The following is a 16,409-nucleotide window of genomic DNA, read 5'->3' on the forward strand; positions in this document are numbered from 1 at the left end:
ACGCCCGCCGTCCCCCACACACACACACAAGCTACTGCATCAAAGTAACTACTTATGATTAACAAGGCATTCGTTTTGTGGCATTAACGTTATATAGTTAGTGTTACACAGACAATAACATCAGCATATTATTATTATTACCCATAGCAGCAAGGCATTACTCCGAGTCCGTTCATTAGCTACCGGGAGATGCAAGACTAACGTTACTGGTGAAAATGTGATTTGCGTTGGAATACTCCTTTGCCAACTTGCTGTACTTTGCTTGCAGGTCTGCAGCCATTATTGCTGCATTATGAATAGCCCCAACTTTAGCCAAGGTAACGTTATGGCTAAACCTTTAACAATAGTTAACGCTAGCTTTCGGTTAGCTGTTCAATGCTATCAATAACACAACTCCCCGTCAACACCCTCTCTCGGGAAGATGGCATTTAAGAAAGTATCTGCTGTTAAAATGACACAAACATTCGTTTTGTGGCATTAACGTTATATAGTTAGTGTTACACGTTCAATAACAAGCATATTATTTACCCGAAGATAGCAGTAAACAAGGCATTACTCCGTTAGTCCGTTCATAGCTCGGTTCCATTCCGTTGCTCATTCCGTACCCAACTACACATTCTGCAATCTGTTAATAAAGTTTTCAACCAGACAAATGTATAGAAAGGCTTTGTTTTATTATAACATTTGTTGCAGTAAAATCATTATGTCTCATTTGGTCATGCTGTGGTGTGGAGCGCCGGTCGGCGGGCCGGGCAGCTAACGTAGCTACGTTAAGTGTGTTCTGCTCTCGCAAACAGAACAATGGCGGCATGCCCGAAAGTAGAAAAATGAATAAACGCTTGCCGATTGGTGGTAAGGACAGCAGGAGGTGGGTGCTAGCGGTGTGGCGTAATTGGCCGAATCGACTGTCAATCAAAATGGTTCCATTGCATTGGTTGAAAGCTCTGGTTGAGAGAATAGTATCCCGCTGCAGGCCGCAAGAATGGTTCCATTGCATTGGTTGAAAGCTCTGGTTGAGAAAATAGTATCCCTCTGCAGGCCGCAAGACGATACTGGGAGAGAGATAGTGATACCATAAACATATTTCTTGATGTTTCCTTTTTTTAAGTAAGTAAAGAGGCCTACAAATACAAACATACACATACAAATATACAGTAGTTTCATTAAAAAAAATTATATATATATATATAAAAAAAAAAAAAAATACAAATACTTATATACAAATATCGGTATCGGCCGATAGTGTTAGTTGAACAATCGGTATCGGTATCGGCGGCCAATTTTCATATCGGTGCATCCCTAGTGGATATAATAACATTCCCGTTGTAACAGTAACTTATGTCTGTCTCCCCCTCTCGCGGGCCTGTGGACTAACTCAAGTCCCATGTATCTGAGATCGTTAACGGTATGTTTACACCTGGAAAAGTGTCTAGCTACTGACGACTTTATATCTGAATTTCTCACTGAACACTTATGTTCACTGATTCTTGTTTTAAAGGCTCTGGTTGTCTTCCCCACATAAGAAAAATCACACAGGCATTTTAGTAGATACACAAGATTGGATGAATTACACGTGATACGTCCTTTAACAGGTATTTTTTTGTTCGTTTTCGGGTGCGTGTAAAATTTCTCTTTGATCATGCCTTGACACTGTACACAGGCTTGACAAGGAAAATTTCCATCAGGGATATTAGACAAAAAATTTGTAGGTTTCCTTACGGGCAAGTCGGTTTTAACTAATAGGTTGGATAAATTCGCTTGTCTTTTATAAAAGTAATTAGGCGAATGTTGAAACGCTGTCCCTATTATTGGATCCGACTGTAGAATATGCCAATATTTATTGACAATGCTCCGTATGCCTCTCGTAATGGGGCTAAAAGTGGACACGAAAGATACTTTGTCTGTGTTTTCTTTTTTCTTTTTGGGGATAAACAACGAGGCCCTATCGATCAGCTTGGTTTTATTCAGGGCTTTACGTGTCAAATCGACACTATAGCCTCTGTCATGAAAACTGCTTCTTAGAACTTCTGCTTGTGTAGTAAATCTATCTTCAGTGTCGCAAATTCTCCTATAACGGAGTATTTGGCTGAAAGGTAGACTATTTTTCAAGGCAGGAGTGTGGTAACTGGAATAATGTAAGAACGAGTTACGGTCTGTCTCCTTTTTGAAGACCTCTGTATGTAAAGAAATACCATCCGGGGCTTTCTTGATCAAAACATCTAGGAAAGGTAGAGTATGTATATCAGACTTTAATGTAAACTTTATAGTTTCTCTGCAGGTGTTCAGGTACTCAAGGAAGGCATCAAGATCAGACGATGTACCAGACCAAATAAAGAACATATCATCGATATATCTCATATAGGATTTGACGAATTTCTCAAATGGGTTATTATTAAAAATGTGGTCAGACTCATACTTGGACATGTACAGATTGGCTAGGTTCACAGCGGCTGGGGAGCCCATGCTGAGGCCTCTGTTTTGCAAGTAGTATTTATCTTGGAATCTAAAATAATTCCGAGTTAGTACTAGGTCGGCTAGATTAACTAGCGCTTCTGTGGAGGGGAGTAATTCCTCTCTCGAGTTTAGATAAAAACTCAGTGCGTCCAGCGCGTCAGCATGTGGAATGCTGGGGTATAAACTGACTACATCTATGGTAACTAATAAGTCCAAGGGACTAATATTACAGGTCGAAAGTTTGTTCAAAAAAGTCGTAGTGTCTTTCAAATAACCACGCTGAGAAGAGGCCAAATCCTTAATATGCGAGTCAACAAATTGCGATATTTTTTCTGTAGCGGAACCTATACCAGAGACGATCGGTCGACCAGGAGGGTTAACCAGATCCTTATGGATCTTCGGTAAAGTGTATATAATAGGCGTAACCGGGTACTCTACGAACATAAACTTAAATTCATTTTCTGTAATCACCTCTGCCAATCTAAGGGTAGTCTTAATTTCCGCGGAAAATTTAAATACTGGGTCTGTATTTAAAAGGGTATAAACTTCAATATCGTTCAATTGTCTATTGATCTCGGATACATACGAACTCTTATTTTGGAGCACGATTCCGGAACCTTTATCGGCTTTCCTAAAAATTAAATCATCGTTCTTAATGAGATCCTTGAGAGCTGCTGACTCTGATTCTAATAAATTAGGGTAAAGATGGGCTTTGTGACTGGTTTCACATAATTTAAGGACATCAAGTTGTACCAATCTGCAGAATGTCTCCACTGAGGGTGGGTTGAGATGAGGGGTAAACACGCTGCATGGTTTTTTTGGAGCAAAGGGTATCAGGCTCTGTTTCTGGCCTTTCATCAACATCATCACTTATAGGCACATTTTCATTAGTAACATATTGAGTTCTCTTATCCAAACCTCTGGCATAAAATGCTCTTAACTTAATGTTTCTAAAAAACTTAAATAACTCAACTTTGGTGGTAAAGGAGTCCGCTTTCCGAGCCGGGACAAACGATAAACCTTTAGAGAGGATATTGTGATGTGGGTCGCTCAAATGTGCGTCAGAAATGTTTACTATATTAGAATCAATGTTTATCACCGGAACCGTGGATTTCTTTCTTTGGCTCCTCCTCGTCTTCCTACGGGATCCCTCGCCGGTCTGGGAGGGAGAGGAGCGTCCTGCTCTCCGCGAAAATTCGACTGGCTTCGAAGAGGGTATCTGCCTTGAGAGGGCGTCTCGTCTGAGCTCGCCGCTGTGGAGGAAGAATCAGAATGCCGTTGTTTATCTCTAGGCTGCCAATTCTGCCTACGGTTCCTGGAGTGGGGATGATGGAGCCATGGATACACCATTTGCGTTGCGTAGTCTTGCTCATCTCTTCTCCTCTTAGCTCTCTTGTGCAGTTCGATGTCCAATTTGTACTTGTCGAGCTTCTGGTGTACTGACTCGAGCATTTCGGTCAGCTGGTCAGGCATTAAAACCGTTTTGATTTCAGCCTCTAACGAGGAAAGTTCAGCTCTGACCTTGGCTAATTTGGAGCCTTCGTTATCAATAATCAAGAGCATTAGATCCATGGAGCACTTGTCAAGGATCGAACACCACTTGTCACAAAATTCAAGCTTGGCCAGCCGCAACTTTGGACGCCATCTTGAAAATGAAGCCTTTCTGGAAGGTGTACTTTCCTAGATTTTTAGTATGTTAGTGAGCATGCCCAGAGGTACCAGAATCAGTTGAGAAATCCTTTGCACCATTTTCTTAATTTGAGATATAGCCATTTTAATCGCCCCGGCGCCATCTGGGACGCCATCTTGGAAATGGCGGCTTTCGGAGGGGTCGATTTTGGTCGACTTTTAGTATGTTATTTAGCACGCCCAATACTACCAGAATCCATTGAAAAACCTTTTGTATAAATTTTTTTGGGGTTAAACCATATATTGACTCGCCTATAGCTTCTTGCCTTTATTACCTATGTTACTTTCTCTCTCGGGACACGTGCGTGCACACACACACACACACACAGAGTTACTATCTCCTTCTTAGGTTACACACACATAGAGTTCATCATCAACCTTTATTTATACTCGAAAAGACAATTGAGGTCACCCTCATTTTCAATGTCGTCGAGACTTTACAGACATTTTTCAATGCACACATTTCTACAATATACAGTAACAATAAATATGAATAACTATCTATAGTATAAAATGAACATAGATATAAAATCAGCACACAGATTGACAGAATAAAAAACAATGCATAAATTGCAGACATAAGAATAGGTATAAAAGGCAATAAAAGTAGTGCAATGTAAACGTGCAGACTTAATAATGGCATAAAATAAGGACAAAAGTACAATGTCGCTCGAAGGCATGTGAACCCCCCCGGAACAGTCAGTCCCCTCCCCAAAACACCCACACATCAATAGATCAGAGTTAAAGGCTGCAATCCCACAGTGGACAGCCAAGGCACATGAGGACAGACTGATGGACTCACTCAGCTCCACGTCTCTCTGCACACTCACCCTTTGTAGTAAACAACCAGGTACACTCTGCCAGAACAATCAGGGTCAGGGCAAGGTGACCCAAAGAGACACTGAGGGGGCGCTGGCTCATTTGCCAGTGATGAAGGATTTAACCTGTTCTGATGATTTAACGTCACGGTGACCAAAAATTTGTCCACATTTTTATAGGATTCTATCACATTTTCATAACAATAGCGAATATAACTTACCCTGCACCGTTTTCATTGAGGTTTCTTACAAATTAACGATGTTTTATTTGTCCTTTATATGCGGATAACATTAAAATCTTAAAATGTACCATTATGTTTCCCTTTAGACAACAAACATAATGCTAATGATGCACTTTTGTTAAGATAATTAGGTGACCATTCTCGGTCACTATATTCAGGTCGCATTAATAGTTTAACGCTGCATGTTCAGATCACGTTTTCCTAATCCGGTGCTGACCTGTGAACTAGCTGCTAAAGGTCTTGGGATTTGTAGTCATTTTGTAGTCATAACATTTTCACCTTTTAAACCAATAGACCACTACACTTCCGCGTTACATTGAAATCGGGGAGGAGATTGCGGGGGGGGGGGGGGGGGCAAATGAATGAATGTGGACGAGAGCCTTGACATTAAGTGATTGCAGATACGGCTGTGGGGGTGCTAGAGACATGATCGAATAGACTTGTATGCGCCTGACTCTCCTGAACACGGCGCGAGACATTCCTAATCGATCAGAACTAAATTGGCAGCAAAAAAGACAGTTTTTAAGCATCGATTCCCCATGCACATGCGCAGATTGGCCACAGAGTGTGACGCAACGCACATCCACCCTGGAATGTTCCATTAGAGGGCGTGTTGTGTTGTGAGAATGATAAGATAGAATTAAATATACAGTAAAAGGAATACAGTACAAATATACAGAAGTCTACAGTAAGTGTAATATTGCACAGTGTTGTGCATTTATAATCAGTAGCTTAGGCTACATAGTAGGCTAATGACAGCCTATTCTAGTCTAGCAGGTGCTGGTATAGACGTATAATATATGACATATATGACATTTTTTGCCTAGATATACGGTATATCTAGGCAAAAAATGTCATAGATGACTGAAAATCAACATTACTAGTTTATACCAGCACCTGCTAGACTAGAATAGGCTGTCTATGCTGCCATCTACTGACAACAAAGTGTTGTGTATAACGTTAAGTTGATATGCTACTCGCACTTCCGTAAACACCGTCGCCCAAAACACATTCTAGAGATTCCCACTTTTTACTGGTACATAGGTTCATATCTAATAGTCTTTAGATGACTAAATATAGATGAATACTCATGAAATTTGATATATTCTAAAATAAGTATAATTTAACTTCACCTACCTGTCGACATGAAATTCCTAAACGCTGACAGTAAAAAAAGCCTGGATATCACGCAAAATGGGGCGTGACAGAATTTGGTTTTGGGCGTTCCCAGACAAAGAGAGTGACCAAGATTGGTCTACGTTCCGTTAGTCTTAACAGGTTGGATGACGCAGCCTTCTTATGCCAAACGCTCTTTCAGTATACATTTAGAAGAAGATCCACCTCCTTGAATTTATGTAATTGAAAGTGAATCAATCCCCAAACATGGGCTTTATTAACCCTCTAAAAGCCTACATAGATAAAGGTTTGCTTGGACATAGTGTTATATTTTTGCCAATTCTTAGCTTATTCTTTGAGTCAGTATCAAGTGTTATACCTTTTATGATTCAGGGGAACCTACCCTTTATCTCTGGTGCAGTGTAAAGTCACCATCTTACATTACATCATTTTGTGTGAGCATACAATATTTGACGTAAAAAAAAGAAAACACCCAATGGAAAATCGTTGTGTTTACCAGGGAATTATTGTTTTTCCAACATGAAAAGTTCTATTTAGGTGTTTTGTGTTAATGTGAAATTTGGTGCAAATAGCCTACACCTTTTCCTCAGTGAGTGATGAACATTTATTTGGATATTTCTCTGGGCGTTTTTTAGCAGACAATATGAAAATATACATTTAGGTGTTTCCTTCATATTTGGGCTAATATCTCCCTGCAATTTCATTAATTTATTCATTAGCTGGCTGTTGTTGGCTGAAAGATCGAGTTCTCATAGCCGTGAGTAATCGATCAATCGATTACTCAATCCCACCCCTATAAGCTATACAAAAAGAAAGTTTAATGTGACTGATCTAGTGAGCTATCGGAATATTCCACCCATAAATAGCTAATGTCAAATGGAAGTATTGTATATTCTGTACTTAGTTTGAAAGTGGTCAGACAGTTCCCTCTGTGTGTAATACAGACAGTCGTCACACATTCATAAATAACACTTACAGAAAAGCTTATTGTGCACTGTAATAAAAGACGTTTTGTTCAGTGGGGGATTTCTTTATGTACCGAATACCGTGAAACCATGGTATTTTTGCCCAAGGTTATCGTACCCTCAAAATGTCATACCGGCACATGCCTAGTCTACACTATAGGCTACACCACTAGGTCTACACACTACATAGTTTAAGGCTACTTTCACTGTTTTACTGCATTACAGTACTGTTATATTGTCGTTTTTTATCAATAAAAAAATATATTACATATATATTGTTGCTGCACCTTACATTTTGATGGGTGCTCCTAAATTTTTGCTGGTGCTCCCAACTTTTTGAAGTTGGGAGCACCAGTGCTACCAAGTAAAAATGTTAATTTCTAGCCCTGAATGATCCTCTGTATTTTATCCAAATAGCTATGAATCATCAATAGGTGATTTGCATTCAAGCTGCACAATAAATGATATAGTTGTCAGATCAATTGATACAAGAGTAGCTTCAAACCATAGCTTCAAATGCATCAAATCCTTCACAATAATCCTATGGTTGTCATCATCACGGTCCATGTCCAGCTATCTGGCTCACAGAGTCCTTTTCATTTATGACTTCTATTACATGCTATACTATTTTATTTCATACTTATCTTGTCTAGCACAGTCTCTGGAGCGTAACAGTAAGAAGCATTTTGTATAAAAGTATTCTGTACTTCTGTATGACAACTATTAAAGAAACTTGAACTTATATCATCTGGATCGTCCTCAACATCCACAAAGTTCCAGTGCTTGTTGAACATTATACCTTTTTGTCTTTTTGCCATTTTATTATAAAACCAGGGACAAGCTCCTCTCTCCATCCTCTGTTCTGATTCCGCGTTCACGTTACGTGGGAAGAAGCGGAAAAACCAGCTTCCGACTGGGAAAAACCATTCACGTCAGCCTCCTAGTGGTAATTCCGACTAGGACATATGGGATTTTTTTATAGACCCCGATATCTCCCACTTCGCGTCACGAATTGCGGAAGTATGGATGTGGGCGTTTCATCGAGTCAACGCATGAAGGCTTCCTAGTTGTAGCAACGAGATGTCCTCTGGTTCTTCCGCTTCTTCCCACGTAACGTGAACGCGGCATGAGCAACCAGAGCATACGTGTCTGACAGCTCCATCTGCGGACGATTCCATTCGTCCTCCCAGCCCACGTGATCATTTCTAGCATTTCCAGCATTTCCATTGGCTATAGGCTACATACATAGATGCAAGGGATTAGATGCAGCCTGCATTCGGAAAAAGAGAAATAGGCCGATCTAGATATTTCAAGATTCTAGGCTGTACCGTACTTCTGCGCACTGCCAGTCAGCCTATGGGTGACAGAGAGATACACGCTCAATTTGTACGGAGAGAAGAGCATCGATTCAGATACAAATTAAAGTCTTCATCATAAACTGTTCCAAATATATTTAATGTTTTGTAAAACATGTCTCAGCTTTAGAGGGTTAAAGAAACACGAGTCAGATAAGAAGATAGATACCAATTTCCCCTGTGTGTTCAGTAGAAAGCTGGCTGTAAACTAGCCTAGCTTAGCACAAATTAATGGAAGCAGATTCGGACCACTAGCCAGTAGCCACCTCTCCCAGAGTTTTAAACTATGCTAGTGGTCCATAATTTGCTTCCATTAATTTGTGCTGAGCTAGGTTAGCGTGCAGCCGGATAGCTTTCTACTAAGGCCTAACAAAAATAATAGTTTGTTTCCGGTTGCCGACCGACCCTGCCGATTTAGGTGCAACCCAATATATTTTATGAGTTTTTTTTTAGAATAAAGTTTCATAGAAATATTAGTCAAACCTTTAGTATTATGGATATTAAACATGCTGGCAGAGTACATGCATCCATGTTGTTGTGAACATTTTAATTAAATAAAGAAATTCCCTATCCATAGTCGCCGTGGGAAAGAATAAAAAAAAAAACAAAAAAAAATCCCTACCTAACCATGGCCTAACTGACAACCAACAGGAAACAAACAATATTTTTTTTTATGCCTAAATGAGAGGAAATTGGTATCTTATCTTCTTGCCTGACTCTGGAGAAGATGGTAAGTGCATTTGCCATAATGTTTGCGTGTTCCTTTAAGCTGCGGTTGGTTCTACAGAGAATGTGTTACATTATGACTGAGATGGTGACTGTCTGGCTTCTGGCATGGCTCTATGTGAAGGTTGCTGTCTATTCTGCTGAGTCAGACCTCCAGATGAACTGCTTTCTGCGTTTGTTCTCCTTTCAAGTAGCCGGCAGCATGAATTCTAAATGCCAGCGTCATCAGTCAAGCATGCCCGTGTGTGTGGTGTGTGCAGGCACGTATGTACTGCAGCTTGTGTGTGTGTGTCAGGGCTTGATTAGCGCAGTGGGGCGTCCCAGCGGTGTCTAATGTCCAGCTGCTCCATCCAGAAGCGTGCCTTCCCTTGACACACAGCAAGGGCTCTAATGGATGTTCCAGCAGCAAGAAGAGAACAATGTTGAGATGTGTGAAGTTAATGAGACATGAGACATGCCGCCTCATACTGCATGTCTCTCTGCAGACAGCCATTGGCTAGCACATACCCAGTATGTCTCTCTGCAGACAGCCATTGGCTAGCACACAGCCAGTGTCTATCTGCAGACAGCCATTGGCTAGTACACAGCCAGTATGTCTATCTGCAGACAGCCATTGGCTAGCACACAGCCAGTATGTCTATCTGCAGACAGCCATTGGCTAGCACACAGCCAGTATGTCTATCTGCAGACAGCCATTGGCTAGCACACAGCCAGTATGTCTCTCTGCAGACAGCCATTGGCTAGCACACAGCCAGTATGTCTCTCTGCAGACAGCCATTGGCTAGCACACAGCCAGTATGTCTCTCTGTATACAGCCATTGGCTAGCACACAGCCAGTATGTCTCTCTGCAGACAGCCATTGGCTAGCTAGCACACAGCCAGTATGTCCCTCTGCAGACAGCCATTGGCTAGCTAGAACACAGCGAGTATGTCCCTCTGCAGACAGCCATTGGCTAGCTAGCACACAGCCAGTATGTCCCTCTGCAGACAGCCATTGGCTAGCTAGCACACAGCCAGTATGTCCCTCTGCAGACAGCCATTGGCTAGCTAGAACACAGCGAGTATGTCCCTCTGCAGACAGCCATTGGCTAGCTAGAACACAGCCAGTATGTCCCTCTGCAGACAGTCATTGGCTAGTTGGCACACAGCCTAGTTGGACTCACTTTTGGGTCAAATTGTGTAATTTGTTGTTGCATTGTGTCAAAGTGCAGGTTTGTGCTGAAATTGGTAAAAACTGCAGTGGCGTTGAGATGAACTCAGGGGTACATTCCTATCCTAGTAGTGAGCAGCTGTTTACCAGTTAGACAACAATGTTACATTGATATTAGATGCTAAAGAACACGTGTCAACTAGATTACCAGTGTCGGAGACTCGGAAGGGTTTGAAAAGATTTGGTCTCACAAGAATGATGAAGAACCATTACCATGTTCTTTAACCAGGTGTAATCTATTCATCAAAAATCAATAGTGTTTTGAGAATTGCTGCAGTACAAGAATGTACTGTACATGTTTCTCGATGTGTCAATATTTGCCAGTCCTGGAAGGCCAGCCCACAATAGCGAATGTCCCTAAGGACCCTGACTGACTGACTGACTGATATGCATGCATGAGTGTCGTGGCCAGGTCCGGCTTAACTAGGCTTGTGGCCAGGGTCCGGCTTAACTAGGCTTGTGGCCAGGGTCCGGCTTAACTAGGCTTGTGGCCAGGGTCCGGCTTAACTAGGCTTGTGGCCAGGGTCCGGCTTAACTAGGCTTGTGGCCAGGGTCCGGCTTAACTAGGCTTGTGGCCAGGGTCCGGCTTAACTAGGTTTGTGGCCAGGGTCCGGCTTAACTAGGCTTGTGGCCAGGGTCCGGCTTAACTAGGCTTGTGGCCAGGGTCCGGCTTAACTAGGTTTGTGGCCAGGGTCCGGCTTAACTAGGCTTGTGGCCAGGGTCCGGCTTAACTAGGCTTGTGGCCAGGGTCCGGCTTAACTAGGCTTGTGGCCAGGTCTGGCTTAACTAGGCTTGTGGCCAGGGTCCGGCTTAACTAGGCTTGTGGCCAGGGTCCGGCTTAACTAGGCTTGTGGCCAGGGTCCGGCTTAACTAGGCTTGTGGCCAGGTCTGGCTTAACTAGGTTTGTGGCCAGGTCTGGTTTAACTAGGCTTGTGGCCAGGTCTGGCTTAACTAGGCTTGTGGCCAGGGTCCGGCTTAACTAGGCTTGTGGCCAGGTCTGGCTTAACTAGGTTTGTGGCCAGGTCTGGTTTAACTAGGCTTGTGGCCAGGTCTGGCTTAATTAGGCTTGTGGCCAGGTCTGGCTTAATTAGGCTTGTGGCCAGGTCTGGCTTAACTAGGTTTGTGGCCAGGTCTGGCTTAATTAGGCTTGTGGCCAGGTCTGGCTTAATTAGGCGTGTGGCCAGGTCTGGCTTAATTAGGCTTGTGGCCAGGTCTGGCTTAACTAGGCTTCATAGTATTGTTTTTTCTTAGACCCCATTAATCAAAGAATAAAGGTTTGTTCAAATCTCACTGTCTGTCTCTGTCTTTCTCTCGTTCCAGTCCCCACTGATCTGTTCCCGGAGTCCTCCCTGGTGCTGTCCCTCTCCTCCCTGTCCTCTGGGCGGGCCGGGTCCCGGAGGCGCAGCAGCACCGAGAGCACCGCCAGGCGACGGCCCTCGCGCTCTGCCCTTGGGCCGGGCCCCAGCAAAGGCGGCATGGAGGTGGGCATGCGCGCGGTGCGTGGCCTGGACTGGAAGTGGGGGAACCAGGACGACGGCGAGGGCCATGTGGGCACGGTGGTTGAGATCGGCCGGCAGGGTAGCACCACCACACCGGATAAAACCGTGGTGGTGCAGTGGGACAGTGGGACGCGTACCAACTACCGTACAGGCTACCAAGGCTCCTACGACCTGCTGCTCTATGACAATGCCCAGATCGGTGAGCTCTCAACACAAGCTACTAACTCACACCCCCTCCAAAAATCATGTTGCTTTTCTTTTGGTGTTAAAGGGGTGGTGTTAAAAACATGATCTGGTAACATTTAGTTTAGTTTAGCTAATGTTAGTTAATTAGTTATTTTATCATAATGAACTCAAAACCAGTTCTAGTGCTTGAACCGAAATGATGCATGTGAAACCAAATTCCAAATAGTCTCCAACCACCACTAATACAAGGAATTATATACCAACCACCACTAATGCACCATTAATACAAGGGATTATATACCAACCACCACTAATATAAGGAAGTATATACCAACCACCACTAATACAATAAATTATATCAGACCACCACTAATGCACCATTAATACAATACATTATATATCAACCACCACTAATGCACCATTAATACAAGGAATTGTATACCAACCACCACTAATACAAGGAATTATATACCTACCAACCACCACTAATACAAGGAATTATATACCAACCACCACTAATTTTCAGACTTTAGCTGCAGTCTTTGTTTATAAGTTGTGTCTACATGTTAAAGGGATAGTTCAGATTTTTTACACAAGGTGGTATGAAATACTTGCCAGTAGTGTAATAGCCATTGACTGACTGAAGTCCCATGGTTGAAGTTCTGGCCGCGTTCTGAGCAGGGTGGGCAGCTTCAGACGGGCAGCACACGGAGTCTGGTAACAAAACAGTTTTAAGCCACATCACAACATGCAAACAAAAGTTGTAACCATCCACAACAGAAAACAACAGTCCTCATGTATTTCTGATGCTTGATTATTCAGGCTGGCGTGATATCATGGAACTAGCTAGATTGACCTAAAGCTAGATCCACAAAGAATGGATTGCACGGAGCAAGTTGCACCCTTACTTACAATTCATTATGAATTGAAAATGGGGGACCCTGATGTAAACAAGATGAAAGTCTTTCTCTGGTCTGCATCCCCTTAACCGTTTCCCGGCCAACCACGGACATGTCCGTGTTTCGGATCCAACGCTAGAGGGCCAACCACATGTCCGTGGCTAGGTTGTTTTGGCTTTTATTACATTTTAATAACCTACTCAATGTCACAGAGCGGCACTGCAGAAGTACCCTACTCTTTGAATTCGAAAAAGTGCATTACCGGCCAGATCCTCGTAGGGGCGCTGTCTCGATAATGCAGTGTTCCCTGTGGCAGAAGTTGTCTTGTTTTTTCTGGATCTTCAATGTAGTTTTCTGCTAACCTGAAGCTATGCCTGTAGCATGTAGCACGGAATACGTTTTGGGACGCGGATTTCAGTGTGCAGTAAAGGAATATATGATCAGCCAATGGACATATGGATCTACCAGATGGCGATCGATAACTGGGAAATCCTTTTTGCAGTCCAACCGGTCACAGGTAAGATCAATTTGACGTCAATTTCAGCTTGGTCGGGCCTTGCTTTGATAGCCATCCACCCGGTCAGTGAATGAGGCTACTGAGGCTAATGCCGTTATTGGTAATCAATAATCAGAAACGACGTCCCCCTTTCATGCATTCATGGTTGACCATCATATCGATCATATGCAGTTTGATTTTTAACTCTAGCTTCTCTATAGCCAAAATGCCATTGGATTTAACGTTACTAGCTTAGCGCCTTATATCTCGCCTTCCAGGAAATATACCAGCCCAAATCCCATATAACGCTTATATTCAAGACGCTATAAAATGGGAACATATTGATGATTTTTTTTCTTTAAGCCATTTTGAAGGGACTGTTTATGGTCTCAATTGACAATGAGAATGGACAGATAGCAATACTATAAAGTATAGATTTAGCTCTACAAACAGCCTCACAAACTATGCAAGTGTAGAAATCGTCGGAAAGGAGAGACGCACAATTTCTATCTTGCGACAACACCAAGTAAGTAGTGTGTCATTTATTATCTTCTTAGCACAAGTGACAGCTGTCAGATCTATGCCGTGCTAAACTCTGACAGCTCCTCGTCACCAAAACATTTTATGAATGACATTCCACCAGCGCGTCTTCTCTAAGCCCAACCCCCAAAACCAACCTCATTAAAGTGACAGTGCCCCATCAATACATCAAAACAATCTAATGGTGAATTATGTCCATAGCACCCACTACACAAGTCTGTTTTGAAATGCTGGCCGTCTAGAGTGATATTAGATGGCCCCGAATGTGTTAACAATTGTGTGTATTGAGCCGTACTGTATTGTACCCATTCTGCAATCTGTTAATACAATTTTCATTCAATCAATCACCGTGCAGATTGATTGAATGAAAATTGTATTAACAGATTGCAGAATGGGTACAATACAGTACGGCTCAATACACACAATTGTTAAGGGGATGCAGACCAGAGAAAGACTTTCGTCTTGTTTACATCAGGGTCCCCCATTTTCAATTCATAGTGAATTGTAAGTAAGGGTGCAACTTGCTCCGTGCAATCCATTCTTTGTGGATCTAGCCCCATACACTGGCCTTCTTCAAGAAACGAAATAGTTCCAAGATATTGTGTCTGTGAAAGAATCAAGGATCACAAATATAAAAGAACTGTTGTATTATATTGTGGATGGTTAAAACATTTGTTTGCAAGTTTTAGTGTGGCTTAGGGGCCCATTTTCCTTCCACCAAAATACAATGCTGATTTATTTTGCACATAATCTCACAGACAGGCACATAATCAGTTTTCCACACTTTAATTTATGTTGATAGTTTTTGAGAGTCAAGTAGTTTGGATATGGCCACCAGTGATGTCATTGGGGACATTGAATCCTTGTGTTGTGTATAAAATATCAGTACTTTGTCTTATAGGGACTCCAACCTTTAATTTTATGGAGCTATAATAAAAAATAAATAAAGGATTCTATGTCCCTGATGACATCACTGGTGGCCATATTCAAACACAAACTACATGCATGTGTGCAGAACAATTTAGTGTTTTTGGATGTGTGTGAGATTATGTGCAAAATAAATCAGCATTGTTTTTTGGTGAAGTGCCCCTCTTTTTATTTATTTTTATTATTTTTTTAAATAACCTTGTATGTATTGTATTTTTAAATAACCTTGTATGTATTGTATCTTTAAATAACCTTGTGTATGTATTGCATTTTTAAATAACCTTGTATGTATTGTATTTTTAAATAACGTTGTATGTATTGTATTTTTTAATAACCTTGTATGTATTGCATTTTTAAATAACCTTGTATGATAACCAAACTGCCTGTTTGAAGCTGCCGCGGCTCGCTTGGAAAACACAGCCAGAACTTTCACCGCAGTAATTCAGATAATGCTTAGGCATTGATTACACTACTGGCAAGTATCTCATACCACTTTAGGTAAAATGAGATAATAATAATAATCCAAACTATCCCTTTAATCTGTCGTATTGAGGTCTAGGATGTTTGTTTATCCTGGTGGTGAGTCAGACGAGTCTTCTGAGCCCATTTTTAGTCTGTGTGGTTCAGTAAAGACATCCATCAGACCTCCAACTCTGCTGTGTGGTTCAGTAAAGACATCCATCAGACACCCAGCTCTGCTGTGTGGTTCAGTAAAGACATCCATCGACACCCAGCTCTGCTGTGTGGTTCAGTAAAGACATCCATCGACACCCAGCTCTGCTGTATGGTTCAGTAAAGACATCCATCGACACCCAGCTCTGCTGTGTGGTTCAGTAAAGACATCCATCAGACATCCAACTCTACAGTAAAGACATCAATCAGACATCCAACTCTGCAGTAAAGACATCCATCAGACCTCCAGCTCTACTGTGTGGTTCACAGGGCTCTACAGTGCGACCATATTGCTCGCATATGCCCCTAAAAATATGTTTGTGCGAACCTGAAAAATCAATTACTCGCACGGTGTGCGAGTGCAGATTACAGCCCCAGTCGTTCTTTTTATTTCTCCGCTGAGAATCGTTAAAAAACTACAAGTCCCACATTGCACTCAAGCCAACGGTCCAATCACAGTAGAGTGACGTGACTGGTTTCATGGGAAATAAAGCAAATGACCAATCGGAAGCTCTCATTTGGCTTGTTTACTTCCTGCAAGTCGGCCATTGCGATCAGGGCTCTGATTGCGATATGCGAGCGTTTTCCGAGTCA

General features: G+C 42.2%; 1 protein-coding gene across 2 annotated transcripts in view; it reads left to right on the forward strand.

Annotated features, from left to right (window-relative positions):
* Positions 1–16,409, forward strand: part of mib2 (MIB E3 ubiquitin protein ligase 2) — a 185,510-nt gene that overhangs the window by 77,778 nt on the left and 91,323 nt on the right. For both annotated transcript variants that reach the window (XM_084332644.1, XM_084332643.1), the window contains exon 2: positions 11,917–12,294. In XM_084332644.1, coding sequence (XP_084188770.1) covers positions 12,072–12,294 — 223 coding nt within the window. In that variant the 5' untranslated portion in view covers positions 11,917–12,071. The remainder of the gene's footprint in view (positions 1–11,916; positions 12,295–16,409) is intronic.

The sequence above is a fragment of the Notolepis coatsorum genome (assembly GCF_963971535.1).
Source record: "Notolepis coatsorum genome assembly, chromosome: 17".
Lineage (NCBI taxonomy): Eukaryota > Metazoa > Chordata > Actinopteri > Aulopiformes > Paralepididae > Notolepis > Notolepis coatsorum.